Source organism: Trematomus bernacchii, unplaced genomic scaffold (assembly GCF_902827165.1).
Source record: "Trematomus bernacchii unplaced genomic scaffold, fTreBer1.1, whole genome shotgun sequence".
Taxonomy (NCBI): Eukaryota; Metazoa; Chordata; class Actinopteri; order Perciformes; family Nototheniidae; genus Trematomus; species Trematomus bernacchii.
Genome location: NW_022987698.1, coordinates 3,304,268 through 3,323,517, shown reverse-complemented (window position 1 = coordinate 3,323,517; position 19,250 = coordinate 3,304,268). Strand labels below are relative to the sequence as shown.

Genomic DNA, 19,250 nt, shown 5'->3' with positions numbered 1-19,250 from the left:
ACATTGAAAAAAAACTAATTTAGGGCAAGTAAATTACATAAAAAAATTGAGTTTTTTTGACTTCACCATCGGAACTGTTTTTACAGTGTATTTTAATATTAAAAACAGCCTGTAATTTAACAACAGCCTCCTTAATGGAGGGACCTGCACAATACATCACGGTGTCGTCCGCATAAAAATGCGGTGTGTGTGTGGGGGGGGGAGCATGTGTGTGGGAGATGTTGATACAAGAGAGAGAAAGAGGAGTTTGACCTTTTAAACGGCTGTGTACACATCATGTTGTCCTTGTCTGTTTAAGTTCAAAAGACAGTTTGATCTACGAGCATTTCATTCTGGTGGGAGCCATCATGGAGAGAGCTGTGCTGCAAATCACCCTCTTTGGGCTGCTGCTGGCTTTGGCTGCGACACAACCGAACAAGGTGAGGACACAAAACCTAATAGAACAGAGCATGCCACTGCAATGAAACTTAATCTATTGAATACATTTATTAAGTAGGAACATCTAGGGATTTTTTTGTAATTGAATTAATCAGTGGTGGCTGTTTTCTTCTCCAAGGGGGGCTATACCAAAATGTAAGCAAACTTTTACACAAAGTAAAAACATATGTCATATTACAACGCAGGGCTAGCTCAAAAGAACCACAGAACTTGATACAGTCTACTATTTGAGAAGGGAATAAGAACCTCCTTATTATGCTTACTGATCTCTTTTCCTGTAGCTTTCATTGAGTTGGACAGCTATGTTTAATTTCCCAAACATAGCAAGTCGCATAGCAATTTCCATGTGGACTCTAGTTTGTTCATACTTTTTAGTTTTTTCAGATATGTGCTTAACCCTTGTGTTGTGTGTTGGTCTGCCGTGACCCGTTTCAAGCAACAATTGTATAATATCTACCCTCTAGTTCTTTTTATCAGAAAAAGGCTTCATGATGACCTCCACAACAACTATATTAACATAGCAAAACTGATTTTGACCATTTTAGCCAAGTCTGAAGTTCTCTCTCAAAAAAAGTGTATATTTTGGTGTTCGAAGCCCCAGCAGTGCATTGAAATGTTGTGGGTGACTCTGGGTCAAATTTGGCCCAATCAAGACTCATCTTTGACTTTAGACACCCCACCCCCACCCCTTTCTTCGTAACACAATTTCAATCAATATTTTATTGTAGATCATACATTTTACTGACTATATAATATTTATCTTGTTAATTAAAAAAATATACATACAAAAATCATCAAATTAAAGTATTTTTTAATGACAATCTAGAATGTGGGAAGAGTTGGGGCGGCGCCCTAGCACCCCTATTGGCTGGTGTGAATGTGTATTACTCATACTGTTGGGCAGTAAATATGTGAACACAGTCACATTGGGGGTCACATTTTGAGCATTTGATGTTGTTCATGATTGTTGTGATGTGTAATCAAAACAAAAAGACGAAATAAGAACAAGAGCGGGGTGATTCTGCAGTTAGCCCAACAAGACCTTTATGATGCCATCCACTATTTGATTTTCACCATGACCTGATCTTTGGTCAGCTGGTCTTCAGCCAACGTGATTAACCAAGCCATTTCATTTATTGTGAAATGTTCCTCCTGCTGTATTTGTTTAGGACAACTGGGACATCTACAGCTTTCACATCAACTCTACAGTGACCAGTCGTTATGCAACCACTGTCATCACGAGCCGCATGGCCAATCGTATGGACGAGTCAAAGGAGATCGAGTTCCACGTCCGGATTCCCAAGAACGCCTTCATCAGCAAATTCAGAATGTGTGTTAAGCAAACATGTTTACAGGAATTTGCACAGAAATGATTTTACATCACAGAATAAAATGATAAATCTCAGGCTACTAAAGAGTATGCATATAAACAACACATTTCCCTTGGTCTTCTTCAGGTTTATTGATGGCCAAGTGTACGATGGCATTGTGAAAGGTAAAGAGAAAGCCAGGCAGCAGTACACTGAGGCTGTGTCCCGCGGACAAAGTGCCGGACTTGTCAGGTACATTGGATACATTTTTTGACAGATATTTTAAATGGTATGTGTGTGTACTCCCGAGAACGAGGGAAAAAACATATTTTTGCATGACTTAAATGTTTGCATTTTTATGGAGAATTTGTTAAACATCATTGCTGTAAAGTCTTTCAAATGTAACAATCTGAGAAGTAAATATTCACCTTTGGTTGATCTAATGTTAAACCCACAATAGTGTCATAACCTGTGATTAGGGTTTATAAATATAGGTATTATTTTGGTTTAAATTGTACACAAGACTGAGGGGGAAACCACTGTTTTAATGCAAAGTTGATCATCTCATTGCAGTTCTGTAGGGAGGACCCTGGAGGAATTTAAGACCTCTGTGACTGTGGCTGCTCACAAAAAGGTCACCTTTGAACTCACATATGAGGAGCTGCTGAAACGCAGGCTTGGAAAGTACGAGCTGCAAATCCACGCTCGACCCATGCAGCCTGTGAAAAGCTTTAAAGTGAGTCTCCCTTGATCTATTCTTGAAAACAATAGTGCAGCAAAACATTTTTGTATGTTCACTACTTCTAACTATTTTAATGTATGTAATTCTGTCAGGTTGATGTGCACATTCACGAGGAATCTGGCATCAATATCGTTGAGGTTAAAGGAGGACTAGCCCTGGCTGATGCCATCAACAAAACACATGCAGACAATGAGGTACATCATAAGATAAGATAAGATAGAACTTTATTGATCCCAATTTGGGAAATCTTTTAAATGTCCCAAATTGGGATTTAGCAGTGATTAGAACTTTTGTATTTAACTCAGATTTGACTTTATTATGATTTATATTTAACCATTTAGCTACATATATACAGTAATGGCAATGTACATTCTGTCATATGGCTCATACTTTTCTTTTTTTATAGATCTACTGTCGCACTTTTTCAACAGTTTTCTCTTTCTGGTTTGATCTCAAACTGCATATTGTTGTTCCAGTAGTGTGATGCAGTGATTCGATTTCAGTCTTATCACATTTAACAAGAGGCAGAGGATTCTTTGAAGAATAAAACCTGCTCATCAACTTCTGTGTCAACAAAAAGTCTGTAAAAACCTTCTCCTTCCTGTTTCCAGGTGTGGGTGAACTTCTACCCAACAGAAGACCAACAGAAAACGTGTACCAGCTGTGGAGAGCAGGGACTGAATGGAGATCTGGTTATTGTTTACGATGTCAATAGGGACAGTGGACTGGGAGACATTAAGGTAAAGCAATAGTTCATTTTCTGGAAAACTTTAAATGGTCTATTATTTATTTTAAAAAACCACTATACATACTGAAATAAAAATATATTTTACCATCCCCTGTTGGTTCAACAATATTTTGTCACAATCAAACTTTCTTCTTTCTTCCTCAAAGACTTCAGCCGGGTACTTTGTTCATCACTTTGCCCCATCTAGTCTTACCCGCATATCAAAAAATGTTGTCTTCTTGATCGATCGAAGTGGCTCAATGCACGGCAAAAAAATGCAACAGGTAAAGTAATTGAAGAGTGTGAGTTTGTGACATATTGCTCATTTCAGTAAGACAGAACTCTTTATTATATACATAGGCACAAATGAAACACAACATTGTTTTATACTGGAATAAAAGTTTTGAATTGTCAATTATGTTTTTTGCACAGACCCGGTTAGCCTTAATCCACATCTTGAATGACCTGTCAGAGGATGACCACTTTGGTCTTATCACTTTTGATGGCAGCATTTCTTACTGGAAACGAGAACTTGTTCAAGCCAACCAGCGAAACCTGGAGAGTGCCAAGATATTTTCAAGGAATATTAGAGAAAGTGGAGGTAAGGTTTTTAGTTAAAATATTATGAAGGGATGAAAACATATCCCAGCAGAACGGTTGTGATACAATAGTTTGTTTTTTTAGCCACAAACATCAACAGTGCAGTGTTGGAAGGAGCCAGTTTGCTCAACGCACATCCGAGAGAAGATTCAGCATCCATCCTCATTCTTCTCACTGATGGAGACCCAACATCAGGTAACAATTAAACACTCTTGCACATAAACACGAGCAAATACTTCAAACATGTTTTATAAGGACCCATGTGACACAGTCCATCATTTTAAAAATGATTCCCCTGCAGTCATTTTCTCCATATCCTCTCCTGTCACCAAGCTATAACCTACTCTTGTGGGATATTGAACATCATGGAAATTAAAACACAAATAACGTCAAGTATATTTACAATTAACTTTAAGAAATGTGCACCCTCACCATCGATAACTGATAGTTGTTGGATTGGAAAGTCTGAGTGGATTGGTCTTATTTAGCCGAATGTCCTTTCTCTTTGCAGGGGTGACAAATCTTGAACAAATCCAGTCAAATGTCAGGGTGGCTATTGCGGACGAATTCCCACTCTACTGTCTCGGTTTTGGTTTTGATGTCAATTTTGAGTTTCTTGAGAAGATGTCGCTGCAGAACAATGGTGTGGCACGACGGATTTATGAAGACTCTGATGCTGATTTACAGCTGAAGGTATTTGCGATCAGTTGCTGTTATTGTAAATGTGACAATGTTATTTGATGCATTTCCATAGAGAAAATGATAACGGTTGGATGTGGAGAAGTAAACATTTATACATTGTCCATACTGCATGTCAACAGGGTTTCTATGAAGAGGTGGCCACTCCTCTTTTGATCGATGTGACTATGAGCTATAATGGTGGCACCAATCTGACGCAGACTGAATTCAGCCAGTATTATAACGGATCAGAGATTGTGGTTGCCGGTAAGATCACTGACAACGACATTGGAACCTTCACTCCACAAGTCGTGGCAATTTCGGTAAGAATTGCTTCGCACTGCACACCATCTGTAATAATAATAATAATAATAATGATAATAATAATAATAATCTTCTGAAAGGTTATTGAAATGTTCCTGTGTACAGTATATGCTGACATAATACTTCATTTGGACTATGACAGAGCAGTAAAAAGATGACGTTTTCAAACCCCAACGGCACCGTGGAGTCCACTGGAACAGAGTCTGCCGACCAAATCCAGAGGGTTTGGGCCTATCTCACGGTCAAACAGCTTCTGGAGAAAGAGTGAGTGTCATGTCAACCATCATTTTTTCTTGCTGCCTCCTCCTTAGATTCAGACAAATGTATTTATCTACTTGCAATTAATTTGCAGCTGTACCCAGTCCATACATTAAACTTCAAAACTCAAATGCAAGGTATAGATCAGAGTAAACACACATAAAGTTAACAATACAATGGAAAACGAGCAGCAGTAAATTAAATCAGACATTTTGCTTTACCTCATATAAATATCTAAATTGAAAACGATAATGTAACAGTCAGTGTTTATACATATACTAACAGTACATAGGTGGGCCACAAAGACAAGGCAAACATGCAACTTGTAATGGTTTAACTTCAAAATACACGGTATATTAATTATAGATACCACAGGTAAAGTAAACGAAAAATACTTCTCATTTCTAGTCGATTGCAGTGGAAAGAAATTACGATGATTTTATCAAACATAGTGATAGCTCCTTTACATTAATGCTAACACTGACATGATTGATCAACTATCATCAAAAATCTTTTCAGCACTTGTTGCCAAAAGAAAAAAGTTGACTAAAACTGTGGTAAAATGTATGTGGGAACATTACTTGTAGGTGAAGCCAAAAAACAACAACATTAGCAAAACATAAAGTTATAATAATTGTAGCTCTCTTCACTACACAGACACAGGTCGGTTCTTTGAAACGGGCGTTTATTCTTGGCGTTTAATCTTGTAGCCTCCCTTCTTCCGTTACGCCGTGAGAACTACAACAACGAATAACACATATACATAGCCAAACACATTAGCATAGTGTGCTACACATATATGAATGAAAATATATAAATGAAAACATAAAACAAATAGCTCGTTGGCCGTTTGTTGTGAAAGGAGATTCATCTTTAAAGTTCCTTTTCTGAATAACTTTGTCACGGACTGCAGCAGAGCTTCAATAAAAGACATCAACCCACGTTGAGTTGTCCAGTGCATCAACAAAACACTAGGCACAAGAAACAACAAACACTCAAGCATATTGGTGTAACATATAAAACTAAACTGTATTAAATCATGCCATATTTTAAAGATTATAATATTACATGAAATAAAGTCTTTATTTATTGAATTTAATTAATTATGTTATTCTTTTTAATTAAGGCAACTTTGTTACGTCATTTACAATAATCATACTGTCATGCCAACTCACATGTGTAAACACAATTTGTGACGCAGGCTGCTGTTATCTGGAGCTGAGAAGGAGAACGTGAAGAGAGAGGCCTTGGAGCTGTCGCTGAAGTACAGCTTTGTAACTCCACTCACATCCATGGTGGTCACCAAGCCTGAGGGAGGGGACACCGAAGTGCTCCACAAACCCAAGGAAGGAGAAGCCCCACAGACAGGGTCAAGGCATCCAAATATAGGTTCTTGTAAGCAACCCAATGTGAATAAAGCAAACAGGATGCAAAATCCAGTGTCAAGACTTCGTTCTCAGAGCAATTTATTATATCTAGTCAGTCTAAACAGCATGATTTGATAAAAGGTGGTGTATTCACTATGTATAAATACAGTTACTAGATTTGATAAGGATTCCTTATTGGCAGGTTGTGGGTAGCGCTTGCATGCCATTGATAGATATCATTTAAAGAACTGAACATACATTTTTTGTTAAAATAATCCACCATCATTTATTTATTTGATTAACGTAAAGGTTGGTAAATTTGTTTCTTATTCAGGTAATTTAATATTACCATTAATTGTTTATACTAGTGTATTGCAACAGAAGAGATGATTTAAGTGATTTATAATGGTTTTGATAAGAGGATCCTGACATGAACATTTTACAGCAATGCAAGCTCATTTGTTAACATCCAAAAAAAAATTATTTTGTCATTGTTTTTTGTCTTTACAGCGGGCAGTGTGATGCATACCTCAGGTAAGACATACATCTGAATTGGACATAACAGATTACAATATTGATTAATTAATAATATGATGTATTTGAATGAATAACATACATTTTGTCTTAAGAGTAAATCTACTGATTATTTGCAGACTAATATGTTTACTGAATAAAATGTTGTTGTTTACTGTATATTAAAAACTGACAAAGCAGGAAACTGAAAACGTATCTACAAAGCAAGAATATTTAAAATTAAGTTAACAAATGTTTTTGAGAATTTATGTTATCATCTTTTTATTTTTAACAGTTCCACAAGCTTTACCAGGTAATTTGGACCAATTAATAATATAATAAAGATTTTCACCCTTAATAGTGGGATCGGTGGTCTCTATAAATGCCGATCAGGAGAGCCGATCAGATGACGCAAAATACATGACACTTTTCTCTGTGGCGGCAAAACAAGCTCGCCAAAATGGCTTCACAGTCTGGCAGTTTTTTAAGGTGTCCGAAAAAGACAATAAAGTAATGGTATGCAACGTGTGTGAAGCATAAATCCTGCAGCTCCGCCCGCTGTGACGGACCGGTGAGCGGAGCAAAACACACACTTCAAGTTAGACCTAACAAACTTCGCTAGTTTATCTACCTCTGGAACAAGCTAAACTAGTTATAAATATGTTTATTCTTCACTGTCGGGTCACTCATTACTGGATCAGTGAGCTGCATGAGACGATACTGACGGGCTGTCAGGAGAGAGAGAGAGGGAGGGAGAGAGGAAAAGAAGGCGTTTCCGCTCATTTCTCCCGTGTTATTATCCAAAGTTAATGTAAACTTGAATAATGTACTTCATTTGAATGTAATAATTATGTTGTTTGTTGTGTGTGGAAGCGCATCATTTATTGAAAAATCAATCGGAACTTTTCGATCTGTTACGATTATAAACTGAAGCAATATAAAAATGAGCCCCATTAACTGAGTTTCTAAACATCAGCATATTACCGGTCATAGTCCGGTAATTACCGGCTAACGGAAACTCTGCTACACAATTCACAATACAACACTTTAAATGGAAGATCCCCATAGCCCCCACCCACCCTATGATTGGATCGGCGATCGGTATCGGCCGATTCTGATTCGGCCCCAAAAACCCTGATCGGAGCATCCCTAATAATTTGTAAATCAGTTGTACAGTATTATTCATTTCATCAATATATATAATAATTATCATTTGATTAAAGGTGGGGTAGGTAAGTTTGAGAAACCGGCTCGAGATCGCTAGAATTTGAAAATACACAACCGGAGAAAATCTGCCACTTCCTTACAGAGACCCTCCTCCAACACACACGAACGCGCACATGACCAATGAGGGCACGAGATAAGTTTGTGCACAGATGGAAGGCTGACAGGCAAGTAGGCCATCCAGTTATTTTAGCCGGGCCGGCTAAAATGATTGGTCGTACTTTTTACAGTATTACGGCTTCCACAGATGAAATGTTTGTATGTATTTTTTGTCAAAGCACTTAAAGGGGACCTATCATGCAAAATGCACTTTTGTACGTCTTTTATACATGAATATGTGTCCCCGGTGTTCCAGGGAACTCACCAAGTGTCAGAAAACACAACCCTCTCTATTTTCCTCCATACCCAAATCTCTAAAAAAGGGGCTACAACGGATCTGATACAGACTGATCCAGATTTGAACACTTCTATGTCGTCACAGAAGTGGCGCTACGGCTATTGGGCCAACTCTCCACCTATCAGGGTAATGTGGGGTTGGGCCACAGCCGGCCATTGCCGCTTGAAAGCGCTGGAGACGCTGTAGTACATATGCCAGGCCTGTAAGTGGCGCTGTAGTCTGCCACAAAAGCAGCGAAGAAGACTTCCCGCCCATAGTTACCATGGTTACCCTTCTGTTTATTCTCCGCTGTGGCTTTTTTTCTCCCTCCCCGAGGCAAGCGTTTGCTCCCGCTGCTTTAATTCAATGCAATCCCTCCCCGTCGAGGCAAGCACTGTAATTCTCTCCGGTTAGTCCACCAGCAGATGACAAACACCCACCTCTCCGCCTTTTCCAAGGAACGAGGGGACCGCGCGGCAGAGTTTCAGTTTCAGTCTTTTTCGCCGGTCAAGATGTCCGTTAAAGTTTAAATCTTCCGGACAAAATTAGAAAAGTGCCGGTCAAAGGTCTTCTTTGTTATTTATTGAGCTTTAAAACAAATGAATAACGACTCTATATAATAAAACACGGAGGACGGAGATCTCTTTTTATCCCCCTCTTCTGACAGCCCAGCAGCTGATCAGAGCACGGCTCACCTCTCCTGCAGGGGGGCGTGGTCAGCAGAATCAGACCCGTAGACAGCAAACAGCACATAGAGCGAAATGAGGCATGGCTAAAATGCATGATCTGTTTGGTATTTTGAAAACAGAAACGTATAAATATACCTTATATAGGTATGGCCCTACAATATATCATTTAAATATAGCATGATAGGTCCACTTTAAGATATTCATTGCTATCGGGATGTTAAGAGCATTCCATGGAATATAACAAAAAGTGTATCTCGAGCCGGTTTCTCAAACTTACCTACCCTACCTTTAAGTTGAACTTAATGTCAACTTCCAGATAAGTTTAACTCAGTTTGCCTTGTCCTATAACATATAAAACCTTCAATTAAAGGGTTTTGCAAAGAAAGTGGCGGCCATTTTGAATTTCGCTGCCTGTAGCTTTCCAGTCTGAAAAAATACTGAAAAACTTCAATATGTTATAGAAATAATCTTTTAAGTATATTTACCCATTTTGAACACAGCAAACAATCCAGAGGACCACAAGTGCATTGCTTGAAATGGATTTCGCTTTGGAGAGACAAAAAAGGCACAGTGCCATCTAGTGGCCTTATTGAGAACATGCTTAACCAAGGCATCACCCGAAAGCTTATTTTCTGCTCTTTCAACAGGTTTCACTCAGTTTGTCTTTACCATGAACTGTCACAGAGATATTCAATCAGAAAGAGAATGATGGCATCTGATCCAGCCAGAATTGTTGACTTTTTTTCATATTGGGGTTGCATTGTTTGGACCCTCACTGTAGCTTTCCAGTAGCTATTGACCGGGTTGTCCACCCAGGTTGTGATCCTTGAAGGTCATAGATATAATTTCTGGTGTACAACATTTTACAACATTCCATGTCTGTAAAATGACTTAGCCCCCTGGGTACCTTGGTAAAAACTGGACGTATATTTTTTTATAGTAAATAACTGTATGTTAATATTTGTCATTGTTTTGTTGTCTTTACAGCGGGCAGTGTGATGTATAAGTCAGGTAAGACATACATCTGAATTGGACATAACAGACAAAATATTGATTAATTAATAATATGATGTATTTGAATGAATAACATACATTTTGTCTTAAGAGTATATCTACTGATTATTTGCAGACTAATATGTTTTTTGTTAATAACTAAGAAGAGAGTATGTGAAAGTGAAATAAATGTTTTGCCACCAGGAATTTTGTTTATTTCATGATCAAAATAGGATATTTTTCACAAGAACAAAGACATTAATTTGCACAAATAATAAAAGGGTATTGATTTGACATTAAAGGTAGGGTAGGTAAGTTTGAGAAACCGGCTCGAGATCGCAAGAATTTGAAAATACACAACCGGAGAAAATCTGCCACTTCCTTACAGAGCCCCTCCTCCAACACACACGAACGTGCACATGACCAATGAGGGCACGAGATAAGTTTGTGCACAGATGGAAGGCTGACAGGCAAGTAGGCCATCCAGTTATTTTAGCCGGGCCGGCTAAAATGATTGGTCATACTTTTTACAGTATTACGGCTTCCACAGATGAAATGTTTGTATGTATTTTTTGTCAAAGCACTTATAGGGGACCATTTTACAACCATTTTACAACATTCCATGTCTGTAAAATGACTTAGCCCCCTGGGTACCTTGGTAAAAACTGGACGTATATTTTTTTATAGTAAATAACTGTATGTTAATATTTGTCATTGTTTTTTTGTCTTTACAGCGGACAGTGTGATGTATAACTCAGGTAAGACATACATCTGAATTGGACATAACAGACAAAATATTGATTAATTAATAATATGATGTATTTTAACGAATAACATACATTTTGTCTTAAGAGTGTCTTATTAACTATTTATTTTTTTGAATCTGTTATAATTTTTTTCTTTTTAACAGCACCACAAGCTGTACCAGGTAATTTGGACCAATTAATAATATACTGTACTTCATACACTTTTGCATAAATAAGCTTTAGAAAAAAAGAAATCACGACTAAAAAATGAACAAGAAACAGATGCTAATCTTGACAATATTTTAAAACAATTAGTGTCCTTTTTCAAAGTAAACTAACAACTGAATATTTACTTCACTTTATAATTTCTTTCTTTTTGACAGGACATGTAAGATACAATTTCACCTTTTCATTCTAACACTATTAATTATTAATCAATAAAATTATGAAAAGATGACATAACATAACATGAAAACAGCGTACATTTTTAAACATGACAAAATGTTTTTTTTCATTATGTTAAAAATGAGAAGAAGCACTCTAGTTCATTTGATGTCAATAACTGAGGGTGGAGGAGGATGCATGCTTTACTATTTCAAAGTAACTGATCAGCTGTATGGTAGTTTGCATCATAACTTCATTTGTTTCATCTTGTATTTTTTCACAGCATACGAGTCATGTAAGAACTCATTTGCACTGTTCTGACATGAATTATTATAAAATATAATTATATACATTTTACATAAATTAACAGCTGTATTGCAATTTGTATCATAACTTTTACTTTATCATCTTTTTCATTTTAACAGATGACGATGGTGGGATGGACTGTAAGAAAGCATTTGAACTACTCTGACCTGATTTGATTTTAATGTTAATATTATTATATAACGTAAATAAAGCATACATTCTTTTTAATTAGTAAAACATTTAAACAAAAACAAAAAAAAAATGATCAGAAAAACTCTGGTTTCTTTGATGAATATTAAAAACTCTGTGGGATGTACATGCTTGAGTATTTCAAAGTAAATTAACAGCTGTTTTGTAATTTGTGAAATAATTTTATCTTTATCATTTGTTCCTTTTAAACAGACCAACCTAAAAATCCTTCAGGCAGTGCATTACCAGAGTTTTTCTGCTCATTTTGGTTAAACACAAGCACGGAATGAGACGATTTTCTCAGAATGTATGCTGTATGTTGTTTCATGTCAGCTTCACACAGGCTGGACAATGTGTTTATTCAGTGGTTTGTTTTGAGGCTGATGTTGGGTGTCAGATTAGGGGTGTCAATTAACCCACTTTTCTCTTCAATTAACATCCTTAAAATTGTCACACATCGATATGTAACTGAATTTGTTTAAATGTATTTTATTTAGATATGGATTCACTTGTTATCGACGATATGGAAGCTCTTGAAGAGTCTGCAATGCTACTACCTAACAGTTGAGTTTTTCAAAGATATCATTCATAGTAGAATTTATATGAAAACATTACATGTCACTTGTTTAAACAAAATAGCAAACTAATTGTATTAGTTTTTTTTCTTCAAATCATGTGAGACTGAGAAAAACATGTCAAAGTCAGCTGCTGAAAACCATCACAACCCACGTGTGTGCGTGCATTATGTGTTAGATTAAGCCAAGTGAACTGGAATTGTGTAATGTAAATATGATATGTACCTAACTTTGTTTAAATGTCATTTACAGTTGTTTTTGCCACCATAGCAACTACTGAAGTTCATGCCACCATTGTGCCGGGAAAAGATAACAGTTGAGTTTCTCATCGATGTTATTTATAATAATTTATATAAATACCAAATAGTAAAGATAATTTGCTTTACACTGGGATGTTTCAATATGTGTGACTCTAAGAGCAAAATAAGTGCTAAAAGTCAGAGCTTCACAGCCACAGCTGTATTTACCTTCTCTCAAAAGTGTACTGATCACAACCACATGCCATATTTGGACAATCATTATGAATTAGTTTATAATTCAGGGCATCCTATTTACTCTCATGACAAATGTTTCCTTCAACTGTGTGACTCTCCTTATCCTTTATTATTCTTTAGTTCCTGTTTCCCATCGGTTTTTGCTAAAAGCTGAGAATCAGTCACTTCCACTCTGCTTTGATGTCACTGGAGACGTTCGCCTTAAACTACTTCACCATCCCACCAGCGGTCAGTAAAGCTCCTCTCTGTGCCTTCACTATTTCACTTACATATCTTTAAAAGCCTAATCGTAAACCTCTATTAGTTTGCTTTTTTTCTCCCTACGTATAAAAGAAAACAGTTATTTCTTTCTCCTCCTTTTGTGTGTATAGTGTAACCCATGATCACCCTTAGTTTGCAGTGGTTGGAAGTAACAAAGGACATTCACTCAAGTGGGCCTACTGTAGTTATTTAGAATTTAATTAAAAGTACTCTTACTAACTTCAGATGGAAATATTGCAGTTTTGACTTTGTCTATGTTTACTGGAGAATTACTTCATTTAAATATAAATGTCTCACAACATCTTTTGTTCCCCAGAGGGAGTACCACTGGGCTGCAGTACAGTGTATATTACTTTTGATACTTAAAGGGAACCTATCATGCAAAATGCACTTTTGTACGTCTTTTATACATGAATATGTGTCCCCAGTGTTCCAGGGAACTCACCAAGTGTCAGAAAACACAACCCTCTCTATTTTCCTCCATACCCAAATCTCTAAAAAAGGGGCTGCAACGGATCTGATAAAAACTGATCCAGATTTGAACACTTTACTGACGTCAGTAAAGTGGTGCTACGGCTATTGGGCCAACTCTCCACCTATCAGGGGAATGTGGGGTTGGGCCACGGCCGGCCATTGCCGCTCGAAAGCCTGTCCTTTAAAGTCAAGTCAATTTAGCAGTGGTGGAAAGTAACTAAGTACATTGACTCAAGTACTTAGTTGCATGTTTAAGGTACATGTACTTTACTTGAGTATTTTCATTTGATGTTACTTTATACTTCTTTCCCACATTTTGGCAGCATATATTGTACCTCACTACATTGATATGACAACATTAAAGGGCCCATGTCATGGCCATTTCCACTGATCATAATTACATTGTTGAGGTATACTAAAATAGATTTAAATACTGTGCAATTTTCCAAACTCACATTGGTTTCGCATACAGCATATCTGTAAAGTATGTGTATTCAGCAGTATTCACTCTCTCCACTAAACGACTCGTTGGAGCTCTTGCCCCCCCCCTCCCTGTGAGCCTAGTGTGCTCCGATTGGTCAGCTCGGCCACTCTGTTCTGATTAGTCAACCACCAGAGAGGCTCCGCCCATGTCTAACAGTGCTTTTTTCGGCTCGCTCTCGGAACATCAGTCTTATAATGGTTTCGGTACAGCCGTATATTTTATACGCTAACTAACCGAACTGTACCTACAACTGTTGTTATAGAAGAGTAAGTTATTTTTACCTGTAATAAACTACTACTGTTTGATGAGAAATCAAATCATGGTTTGCTATATATGAATGATATGTTATAGGAGCAAATAATTCAGGGAAGAAAGGATAGGCCTACTAAGTATTCCCATTAAACTTTATTTTTAGAAATGTACAAAATGAACATAAATATACATATATACACGGTATATCATCCATTCCTCCCCGTTGTCGGCATCTTGCTTATCGCAGCCGGGGCTTTTTAGGACGAGGCATCAGTGTGGTAGTCCCGTCCCCGTGATGTATTTTCCGCCAGGATCTGGCTGGACGAAATCAAATGCAAATCACAAAATATTATAGAAACGTAGTTGTTTTAGATTCGTTAGTAGTAGTTGTGGTAGGAGTGTGGATCTATCTAATCCATCTATCTAATCAACACAGTAAGCTTGCCAGCTAATATGCTAACCTAGCTATCTTGTTTACCTTGTTAGCAAACACGATATGAACGTTAGCTCGGAGGAACGGCAACTATAATGGAGTGTAATAAAACTACTATGAACAAAAGCTAGTGGTTCATATTAGGCTAGCAATAACGTGTTTATAATTGCAATCTTATACGGGTAGTCTGCTACGTTCGGTCATTCATTGTAACTGTCATGAATACAAATAATAACAAATTAGAAGGAAAAAAAGATGACATAAAATACAGATTTCAGTTTTCTGAGGCTCTGAGCCCCATTTCTTTTCCTCACTGACGGCAAAAAAAAAAAAACTCAGACATTATACAATTTAAAATAAAAGGGATAGGGTTAGGCTTAGGGTAAGATATTGAGTAAGAACATGTTTTTATGAACCACACAGCTTCTGGTCTTCCAAGACCCGACCGGACAAAAAGACGTGTTGCAGGCACGAAACATACTACCAATAGAAATACATTGCATTTAAAATCGTTCTGTGTGACACGAAAAAAATGTGAAAATCGTGTTGGTGAACACGAAGCAAAAGATTAAATTAATTTTGTGACTAATAACACGAAATGCCGTGAGACTGGGTTGGTAGTCTGCTACATTCATTGTAGCTGGCATAAAAACAATGTTTTTCCGAGCAAACTCATGTCTAGCTCTTAGTAGCCTTGTTGTTTAGCTCGGTAGCATACACGCTCGGAACGCCAGCTATAATGTAATTACGTTTCGCGACTGACCGTACGGTAAATCACCTGGAGTATACTGTCTATGAGTATTTTGTGTGTGAATGCAGACATTCTCCTGCTATGAGATACATGTATGTAAGGCCATCTGCTGATATTAGAGTTGATATGGAAACGCTAGCAACTTAGTTAGCACAGTTAGCACTGGCTTAGCAGTCCGAAACATGTTTACACATTTAAACAGTCGTGGTAGATACCTTGTTTGATAAATACACAAATAACAATGCAAACTTACAGGTTGTGTACCCGAATATTCCCCTGCTCCAAACGGTCCAAACAAACTAGGAATAGCATCGTCCTTCAGTTTCAAATGCTGTGCATATCCGGCCTCAAACTGGGCAATGTTTTGGAAGCTTTCGTCTGTGAAATGTCGCGCACACAGTAACGTTCTTCGAACCTCTGAAGGAACAGTGTTAAAAAGAAATTTCAACCACTGACTTCGTCGTGGTTCTTCCGTCGGTAGGACAAACAGCTCAGATTTCTCCTCACATTTCAGGAAACAGGTCCTTGGCATTGGCATGACTGGATCGATTGTGAACTGAACCAGAGCTTCCAACAGTAAATGTTAGGCTGGCAGAGGGTGCGGCCAGCGCCGCTGGGTGTGGCCATAGCTCTTCGGATTGGTCCATTTCGTTCCGGGTACCGCATGACATCATGCCGTACCCGGAACTAAATGGAAGACTCAAATGGGCAGTGACGTATCTCCAACGAGGCGTTTTGGGGAGGTATTTTCTGTGTTAGAGTTTTACTCGCTACAGGGTGTACTTTGAGGGTTTTGACTCTGCACACCGTTTACATGCATAAAAACCTTCATAACACACAGGGGGACGGGTAATAACCGGAAAAGCATGACATGGGCCCTTTAATTACTAGTTACTTTTGCAGGTTCATATTATCAATAAAAAAATGAAATCAACACATACATTAGGATATGCTATAATGTATGGGGATACTTAAAGCAGTTTAGTATACAAAAGTTATAATTGTTATCTCATCCTTAACTAGCTGCAAAATTAAAATGATATACACATTAATGCATCACTAATTATAATCCGGGAAAATAGTATGTATTATTTTGAAAATGTCCGCTTTAGATAATGAGTACTTTTGGATCTGGTACAAAGATATATTTTGCTGCTAATAATGTAGTACTTTTGCTTAGGTAACATTTTGAATGCAGGAGGTTAACCTGTAACAGAGTATCTTTACACTGCAGTATTTCTACTTTTACTTTAGTCCAAGATCTGACTACTTGTGTTGGAGTGTATTGTTGAGTATTGTATTGTTCTGGTACGTATACTTAATTGAAAGATATGTGTACAGTAATGCTGCGTTCACACCGGACGCGATGTGAATATTCGCTTCGCTCTAATCGCTCCTATCGCATCGCTCTAAACGCTCGAATTTCACCGCGGCTGCCAGCTGTGTTTACTCACATCATTCAAACAAGACGCGCTGGCTCGGGAGCTACAACTACAACAAAATGAACATATTTTACCATGATTAAATTGTAATACACGTTTCTAAATGATGCCGAAGTAACAACATACTGATACCGGTTAGTAAAAACCATGAATTAATGCTTGACAAGTCTGCAGACAAGACGGCAGGCGAAAAATCTTTTAAAATGCTTGTTTTCTGAATGAAGATCGGGTCGACCAGGCTAAGCTAACGTTGTATATGTTCATTCCACACTCATAACAACGGCCTACAGACATAAATAAACCAGCGACTGTATTCGCCATGGCACAGACAGTCTGTGGTTTGTACTTGTTTAACTTTTGTCCAGTTTCTGAACAGATATGAGGAGCTGTGAGCTCTGTGTGCTAACTGCTAACAGCTAACGGCTGATGTTGTGTGTGGTTGAACGTCAGTGATGGCAGGTTGAGATCCTCACCGCTGATTGGCTTCCGCGAGAACGCGTCACATGAATTTGACGCTCGAGTTGAAAAAATTGAACTCTCGCATTTAACGCGGCACCGTTCAATCGCCTCAATCGCGTGATTCGCGCCGCGTCCACCGCTTCATGCGCGCCGTCGGAGCGAATTCGCGTCTGTCCACGTCTCTGCATTGACTTTACATGTAATCGCGCCGCCCCCAAACATCGCATCGCGTCCGGTGTGAACGCAGCATTAGGATAACAGTGTGATATTGAGTTGAGTTAAATTGTTTCTCTTTTGTATCAGAGCTGTCTGTACACGGCGAGCTTGATTCAGTAACGAATGGAGGCTTCAGAAGGATTGTCATCCAGCTCAATGCTGACCTGTATGTTGATGTTGAAGTCAATAAAATCACTGTGAGAGAGGGATCGAGAATAACACACCACACTGGACAGGATCCCATCACAGCTGGAAGGTGACTCTACGTAGTAATGGCAGGATCTTGCCATCTTGTTTTTCATATTTGGCCTTAGATCATCTCAGAGCAACAGCAGGATCAAATTCACCCCAGACGCCCTAGTGCTACTGATGTTCTTGTCTAACTCTCTGCAAAATGTTTTTTCTAGTTGGACAATTATTAGGCGGGACAAGGAAATCGATGTTGCTGGTGGGGACACACACTTGGTCATCTTAATTCAGGGAAAGGACACTCAATCATTCCTCTGGCCCGTTTTAAGACAGCAGTCATCGGACAGCGCTGAAGGAATTTTAGGTGGGTAAAAATGATGAAATGTTTTGTATGATACATATCAGTTCAACAAAACATCACAATATCAATATTTGCACCCAACAGTGATGATTGGTGGATAAATAATTAATTAAAAGTTGCAAACATTTGCTGCAATGTGTCCTTGAAGGCCAGCTTTCTTTCTTAGTTGTTTGCGCTCTGTGTCCAGCTCTGAATCCAGTTTATGAGGAGGTGCCACAAATTCCCTTCACAAAACTTAGGATCAAAGACCAGGAGATTGACGTTACCAGGTATGTTTTAGTTTGTTTTAATAAAAAGCTGTTTGTTCTATCTATCTATCTATCTATCTATCTATATAAGAAGTATATGACTATTTTTGTCTTTGTTTTCCAGGGCCAATGCTGCTGACTACAGTATTTCCCCCCCCCTGACACTGGACTGCTGGCTCCTGTCGGCCGACTCTGCCCTGCAGAGACGCCTGGAGGCCTTCATAGTTTGAAAGGAAAATTATTCAAACACAAACAGATTCATCATTGAAAAATACTTTCTAGCTGTAACTAACAGCAAATAAATATAATCCAAGATAATTGGTTGTTTTGTGTGAACTTAATTAGATGATATTTACCTGAAGGATTTATCAGATGGTGTCAATGTTTTGACTCAAATTTTAATATTAAAGGAGAGGTGTCATGGCCATTTCCACTGATCATAATTCCATTGTTGAGGTATACTAAAATAGATTTAAATACTGTGCAATTTTCCAAACTCACATTGGTTTCGCATACAGCATCTCTGTAAAGTATGTGTATTCAGCAGTATTCACTCTCTCCACTAAACGGCTCGTTAGAGCTCTTGCCCCCCCCTCCCTGTGAGCCTAGTGTGCTCCGATTGGTCAGCTCGGCGACTCTGTTCTGATTAGTCAACCACCAGAGAGGCTCCGCCCATGTCTAACAGTGCTTTTTTCGGCTCGCTCTCAGCGGAACAACAGTCTTATAATGGCCTCGGTACAGCCGTAT

The 19,250-nt window shown here is 38.2% G+C and overlaps 1 protein-coding gene across 4 annotated transcripts; it reads left to right on the top strand.

Annotated features, from left to right (window-relative positions):
- The first annotated feature begins 302 nt into the window (after positions 1-302).
- LOC117489433 (inter-alpha-trypsin inhibitor heavy chain H3-like) lies at positions 303-18,821 on the top strand. 4 transcript variants are annotated; one of them, XM_034138696.1, is made up of 26 exons: positions 303-419; positions 1,608-1,768; positions 1,896-2,000; positions 2,322-2,484; positions 2,583-2,684; positions 3,102-3,230; positions 3,385-3,501; positions 3,650-3,818; positions 3,902-4,012; positions 4,329-4,510; positions 4,639-4,818; positions 4,962-5,083; positions 6,279-6,472; positions 6,955-6,978; positions 10,234-10,257; positions 10,974-10,997; positions 11,150-11,167; positions 11,653-11,664; positions 11,795-11,815; positions 12,362-12,427; positions 12,692-12,754; positions 13,054-13,161; positions 17,793-17,961; positions 18,113-18,258; positions 18,443-18,524; positions 18,628-18,821. In XM_034138696.1, exons 1-26 carry the CDS (start codon positions 348-350, stop codon positions 18,731-18,733), a joined length of 2,670 nt encoding a protein of 889 aa, XP_033994587.1. In that variant the 5' UTR covers positions 303-347; the 3' UTR covers positions 18,734-18,821. The 4 variants fall into 4 exon arrangements, with proteins under 4 accessions (XP_033994587.1, XP_033994586.1, XP_033994584.1 ...); XM_034138695.1 differs by having other exon boundaries at positions 18,422-18,524; XM_034138693.1 differs by having other exon boundaries at positions 18,404-18,524.
- Positions 18,822-19,250: the final 429 nt, after the last annotated feature.

What these genes read in the sequence shown, in the direction of transcription:
- LOC117489433 (XM_034138693.1), top strand. Translation starts at nt 348, where the DNA reads ATGGAGAGAGCTGTGCTGCAAATCACCCTCTTTGGGCTGCTGCTGGCT. An exon ending in TGCAATGCTACTACCTAACA is followed by an intron (nt 12,428 to 12,691) that starts GTTGAGTTTTTC and finishes TGTCATTTACAG; the next exon opens with TTGTTTTTGCCACCATAGCA. An exon ending in CAGGAGATTGACGTTACCAG is followed by an intron (nt 18,525 to 18,627) that starts GTATGTTTTAGT and finishes TTTGTTTTCCAG; the next exon opens with GGCCAATGCTGCTGACTACA.